Here is a 7,283-nt window from a genome sequence, read left to right as displayed (position 1 = left end):
TCACGAATACGAACCGTTTAAAGTTTCCCAACACACGTGTCTTCCTGAGGGCCATCTTAATTTTAAATAGAAGCTAAAAAAAATTTAATCACTTTGCATTTCAATATAATTAATTTCATAATCGATCTACTTATTCGATCTATATAAATTTTACTATAAAATATTCTCTAATTAAAATTAAATTATTATTTACAGTATTTTTATTTAATTAAATGATCATTTACTGTTTCAGTATTTTTATTAATAGTGATTTAAAATAATTATAAATATATAACAAAATTATTTTAATATCAAAATTATTAAAACACTATACTACTGTTTATTTTTTACCTTAAATAAATCAGTTTATTAATTCTAGATGAAGCAATTATTTAATTTAAAATGATAAATTAATATTTAAAAAGCATAACAAATCAGAATTTTAAATATTTTTACAATATAAATAACCTAAACAAATGTATTTCCATAAACGGCAACACAAATACAAATTTCTCCTCTGTCATAACATAACATAACCTTAGATTAAGCTGTACACTTGAAAATCCAGTTCACACCTGAAAAAAACTCCATTAAAATCTAACGTCAAATCAAACGACGTTTAACTTCCCCCAATTGAATCCCACCACGTGTCACCATCACAAAGCGTAGTTTTTTTTTTTTGCCAAAGATAACAATATATAAACATATAAGAAGAAAGGCCATCTCATGAAGATGATGAACCAATCTTAAACAAAAAAACTAAAAGTGGACTTCGCGGCTACTAATTGAGCCATCCAAATACACGTTCGTTTAACAAATTAAAATACTAATGCGTAAAAATTTGCTAAACGAACGGTAACAATATAAAACGATAATATTTTAAAGGAAAATTACTTACTGATGGTAACGATTAAAGTAATATAAGTATTACCTGGAGTTTGTAGAATACGGAATTGAAATGTTGGGATCATTCATGACATGACACACCATCTCGTACCTGATCATTTAAATTAAAAAATAATATAAAAATTTAGTTCAATCTTACCTGATAGTAGAGGCGTTCCATCAATTGACGACGGAGTAAGGAGTGTTTGGTAGTCCCTTTTTAAAAATACATGTCCTAAAAAATAAAACATAAACAAAAAAAATATTAGCAATTATAATTTATAAAATTAAATATTATTTTTAAACATTTAGAGTGATGTAAATACACCCATAAAGGGGGAACTAGGAATGAAAAAAATTTAAAAAATATTATCATCAATGACATTTTATAATTTTGTACAGTGAGAGGCAAAAGGCATCAATTATATATCCACCGTTTGAAATTGCTTGGCCATGATTAATCCATCTTCACATGTGTCCAAGAATCCACAAGACTTGATCAGATTTGAAAAGCCAATTTATGGGGTTTTGACATATTAACGCGCTTTTGCCGTTAATAGTTATCATCTCTCTTCATTTCTTCTCCCCATTAATTATCTCTCCTCTCTCTCTCTCTAGAATTCACCAAATTTAAATTCTAATTCTTTCATGTCATCACCGGCGGCGGCGGCGGATCCGTCGTATTGGTGTTACCGGTGCAATCGTTTTGTTCAAGTCGGCGGAGACGGTGGAGGAGGAGGAGGGGAAAATGAGGTTATAATTTGTCCAGATTGTTCAACTGGGTTTCTTGAACTTCTTGAAATTGAGGAGAGCAGCGCTTCAATAACCACCGTAGACGGAGGAGGAGACGGCGGCGGAGGCGGAAGTGGAGACGGGAGATTCCCTCTGCCTACTACTTCTGCCGCGGCAGCTGCTATGTTATTGATAGGTACTCATAATAACAATAATAATACTAACTCTAACCCTAACCGGAGAACACGAAGAAACAGCACCGGCGACCGGTCTCCAATCAATCCAGTGATAGTCCTTCGCGGCGGAGAAGGAGACGGTTCGGGTGGATTTGAATTATATTATGACGACGGAACCGGGTCCGGGTTAAGACCGTTACCGCCGAGTATGACGGAGTTTTTATTAGGGTCGGGTTTCGATAGATTATTAGATCAAATATCTCAGATTGAGATCAACGGATTAGTCCGGTACGAGCATCCACCGGCGACTAAATCGGCGATTGAGTCGATGCCGATCATAATCATAACTTATCGGCATACCTCATCGGAGTCTCACTGTGCAGTCTGTAAAGACCCGTTCGAATTAGAAACGGAGGCCCGAGAGATGCCGTGTAAGCATATTTATCATAACGATTGTATTCTGCCGTGGCTGTCAATTCGAAATTCCTGTCCGGTTTGCCGGCATGAATTACCCGGAGGCGGCGATGAGGAAACGGGTCGGGTCAATCAAGAAATTAGTGGGAATGATATTGGAAGCGAGGAGGAGGCGGTTGGATTGACGATTTGGCGGTTACCGGGAGGTGGGTACGCCGTCGGGAGATTTAACGGCGGTGCAACCGGCGTTAGAGATCAATTACCGGTTGTATATACAGAAATGGACGGCGGGTTTAATAGCGGCGGTTTGCCTAGGAGGATATCATGGGGAGGAAGAAGCGGCGGCGGTGGCGGTAGAGGGAGAGGAAATGGAGGCGGTGATCGCCGTGGAGGTGGCGGTTGGTTGGGTATGCGTAGGTTTTTAAGGAACTGGTTGGGTTGTTTTGGCGGGTCAGTTTCCGACCCAAGATTTAGAAACCGGAGGAGTAACGGGTTGGCGTTTACTGTTAGTAATAATAATATTATTTCTAATTCATCTTCGTCTGGTTCGGCTAATTCAAGAAGGAGAAGAGTTTGGGATGTGGAGATGAGAGTTGGAAGAACAAGGAGATAAGATTAAATTAAATTGAATTTAAAGTTTTAATTATGGGGCGAAATCGATAATTAATTAAGTAATTATAATTCTTCCGTATGAATTTGGTATTTAATTGAAAAAAATTTAAAGAATACAATTCGAATAAACAAAATGTGAAGAAAGATGAAGAAAATATCGTTTCGTTCTATATCAGGTCAACGGAAATATATTTTTAATTATCCGTGATTAGATTTATCGGTTTTTATTGTGCTATTTTTTTGTTGTTGCAATTTGTAGTTAGTGATTAGAAAAAAAATTATATACAGTGGAGCATTTAGCAGTTAAGATTCTGCTTAAAATTGTCATTTTCATGAAGTTTAGATGAAGTAATTCAGTTCAGTAGATATCAATTTGTACCAAGTTTTTGCTAAGCAAAGGATTGGTAGGGTTAGAAACGACATGTCGTTTTGTCATCTAGGTGTGAGAAAATTGTCGATTTAACCGATTTATTTCAGCTAAATTTGGTTAGTAATTGTTATTAATTCGGTTAATTTGGTTTGATCGATATAAAATTTCAGTTCGATTATAGTGAGAGTTTTTAAAAAATTCTTTAACTGAATTAATAAAGCATTTATTAAATAATAGTTGTGCTCATTTTGGTTTTGTATTTCTAAAATTCGGTCAAATTTCAATTAAGATTAAAAACTTAAATATTTTAATTGATTTAGTATTACTTAATCTGTCTGTTCTTATTTAAATTTTTATTTTTTGCTCCCCTAAAATCTATGTATGAAAATAATAATTTCTTTTTTATGAATTAGAAACAACTGGCACAACAATTTGGCAGCTCAGCTATCTAAACTTGTTATGTCAAATTAATTGTTCTTCCTTAACAAACTATTAGCTTTTAGTCATTATTACTAATGTCAATTGAATCAATAAGAATGGACCATTTAATTCAGGTATTTAAATTCCCATATCTTTTTTTTAATTGTAATTTAAGAAAGAAATTAAATTATAATGTGTCAATCACTGAAATATAAGATTTTATTTTATCTTTTTGTCTTTCTAACTTTGGAAAATGAATTTTTTAAGTGTTTGTGAACAAAATTGGACTCACAACTTTGATAAAATATTATTTAATTTTTATAATATTTGAGTTATAATTCATTGGTAGATTTTCTTTTTTCGTATTAAGAAAATGATGATGGGAAGTGAAAAGGAAAATATATGGTATAGATTGTAATAATATCAAAATTTTATGATTCATGGTTGAAATTAGAGAGAAGATACCTAGCAAAATTGATGGACCTTGTGAGCTGACAAGCCAAGTTGGAATGTGTACTATATTATTGTATTATTGGAGACAAAGCAAAGCAAGTGGCCACCAAAAAGGGGTCATGTATTTTAGAATTTTTGCATCAACCTCTCAAATAAATGAAATTTATATTTTATGAAAAGCAAAATTATACTTGCACACGTGCATTTGGTTTAAATTAAATTAAACTAATTTTTAAAAAGATCTTTTAAAATAAAATCAATTTTTTTTTTTTGAAATTAATCCCATTCAACCAATTTTGAGTTTGGTTATTGTTTTGATTTATATTAAAGCTTAATGATATTTTATGTCCAAACTAAATCGAACCGCAAATTTAATTATTTTACAATACCAAATCAAACCAAACTGTATTTTTCAATTAGTTTTCGATTAAGTTTGATTTTTACATAATTTTAGACAAATTTATTTTTTAACTTAATAATTAGTTAGAATAATTAACAAGTTACTAATTTAATTAGTATTTCTTAATTTTTATTTAAAATAAATTGTATTTATCTTTAATGACAAATGTAGTAATTTATATACATATTAAATTCATCCTGTATATCTTATTGCAAAATACTATCCTAATCTAACAAATCTATTTCACCATTGGTGATATCATTTTATTTGCTATATTATTTAAAATTAAATGATTAAAACATTAAAAACCAACTAACAATTAATAAGTAAATCAATAATATAATAAAACATATAAAAATATTAAATTACATAGCATTACTCAATCTTAATCTCATAAACAATCATGCCCTTTAATTGCCTAATTATTTTTATGATAAATCTCAATTACTATAATCTTTACACATGTCTTTGTTTTGTGGAGGTAAAAATATCTACAAAGTGAGATGAATTTTATTCCATTCTATTAGTTGCGTTTAGAGCAAAAGTCTTTTTATTCGTAATAACTTTTGAATGTACCAAATTAGATATTCGTAGGAATGTAAGCTTGTGACATCAAATGGAATACACAAACTAACACATCACAAAAATTTGCATTTCCCTTTTAAGCCTTTGTTAAGTGAAATAATTTTCAGAATGATGGGTAGTTTTTTTTATAAATGGTGTAATATTTAAATTCAAGCGTTCGTGATAATTAATATAAAAAAATATGTGAACGGATTAAAAAAGACAAAATATATATTTGGCTATCCATAATTACGTCTCTTTTGCCAAATATACTATAATGTTAAAAATTTACCAATTTGATCCAATTATTTTTTCGACTGTTATCTAATACATCCATGCTTAATTTTTAATTGGTGTGACATGATGTTATATGCTAACTGGGACAAGTTTTGTATACGTGAATGTATAAACTGTGACATCTCATCTTTAAAAAACAATTGTAAATATATTTGGTAAAAATTAAAAAAATGATGGACTAAATTAATAAAATTTTATTCATAAATAGAAATTTAGAATCATGATTTGACAAACGCATATAGTTCTTGATCGATAAATATGTTTTATCTTAAGAATATTATCTATAAACAAAACTTTTTATGGTAAAGGATTAAAAATATCTCTTATACATGCATGGTTGAGGAACTATCTCATGGTGGAATTTTTACAATATTTTGGAGCAAAAATGACACCATGACGAATGTTTTTTATTTACTCTAAAATTATAATTAATTTGTTTACAAGATTTAATGTACTATATATATTTAAAAGCATCACTAAAATCATATCTGATAGATTGATAAGGTGTATGGAGCATTTGGTGACAGATTTCAATTTTCTTTCATTCATAAGAAAAAAATAGGTTATAATATATGTGTTATTAGAGGGATCCTATTTTTATATATTATTAATTTAGTAAAATTTTCAAGTAGGGAATGTGCATGTAGGTTAAAAGATTCAAAATGTGTTAAGAGTTTTTTTTATATTACTTTCTCCTTCTAAATACATATGAGTGATCTTTTAAAATTTCTAACACTTGCTAATTCTAAAATTCAAACACTCAACAAGAAATAATAGATAAATAATGAAAATTTTCAAACTTCTAGACTTGTACAACTTCCAAGCTGAATTTATCAAATTGGACCTTATGTTCAAATCATAATATCATTCTATTTGGTTTGAACCAATTTAAAAATAATAATTAATCAGAACTAGATTTTTAAGGAATAGAAATTTTTCAAACTGAATCAAATTGGACTATTCCATTGGTTTGTATTTTTTTCCTGTTTTAATTATTTTGATTTGGTTTATATTATACTTAACTGAAATTTTACATATTTAATTTATTTTATAATATTAGATCCAATCAAATTAAATTTATCGATTCGGTTTACAGTCGACCCTCTGATAATTAATATTCAATAAATTAATAATTCTAATAATTAATAGAAAATTGAGGAAACGAACTTCGTTCCACGTCGAATAATTAATAATTCTATTATTTAATAATTAAATATTCTATATGTATATTAATTATTAGAGAGATTGTTTTAAAAAGAATATATTATATATAAATATAATAAATTATTTAATTTATATGTGGGACATAAAATTGTTATTCAACACTTAAAAAAATACAACAATTGATAATTTATTTGGGCAACACAAATCTTGATTCGTAAGGTGGAAGCTGAAATTCCATCAAATTATGACTTTCTTATTCATTTGATAAAATTTCAAAGAAAGTTATTAGATGAGCAAATAAAATAATATGAAGCAATCCTATTACAAAAAAATATTAGAAGTTACTTTACTTTATAAATACAACTTTTTGATAATTATTTAATTGTTTAATATCAAATTAAGATTTATTAAAGTGAATATAATATATTTTTTTAAATTGAGTGATTGTAAAAGTATTTAATTAGTTGGTTTTTTTATAATATAATATTAATATTAAGTTTATGAGTGTAAATGCTTTAAAATATAATTTTTAGTTTTTAAAATTTTTCTATATTAATTTAATAAATTAATAATTTTAATAATTAATAAATTTTTGATCCACCATTTATATTAACTAGTTTCGCATTACGTGCTATGCACGTGGCTCGTAACGTAACTTTTCAATGAACATATTAATAAATTTATTATAATTATATCAATTTTTTATTTATAATTAATATTAAATTAATTAAGAATTTTTGTAAAAATAAATATAATATATTCGGTTATTAATTTTTTTCATACTGAATTTATTCTTCTTTTGGTTTTCTAATAACCA

At 28.2% G+C, this 7,283-nt stretch overlaps 1 protein-coding gene across 1 annotated transcript; it reads left to right on the top strand.

Moving 5' to 3' along the window:
* Nucleotides 1-1,278: 1,278 nt before the first annotated feature.
* Nucleotides 1,279-3,119, top strand: LOC126661231 (probable E3 ubiquitin-protein ligase RHC2A). The gene has a single exon (XM_050355048.2). It carries the CDS (start codon nt 1,513-1,515, stop codon nt 2,797-2,799), a length of 1,287 nt encoding a protein of 428 aa, XP_050211005.1. The 5' UTR covers nt 1,279-1,512; the 3' UTR covers nt 2,800-3,119.
* The last annotated feature ends 4,164 nt before the right edge of the window (nt 3,120-7,283 follow it).

This window comes from Mercurialis annua, linkage group LG8, assembly GCF_937616625.2.
Source record: "Mercurialis annua linkage group LG8, ddMerAnnu1.2, whole genome shotgun sequence".
In the NCBI taxonomy this organism is placed as follows: domain Eukaryota; kingdom Viridiplantae; phylum Streptophyta; class Magnoliopsida; order Malpighiales; family Euphorbiaceae; genus Mercurialis; species Mercurialis annua.
Note: the sequence above shows the minus strand (reverse complement) of the source record. Positions and strands in the feature narration are given on the sequence as shown.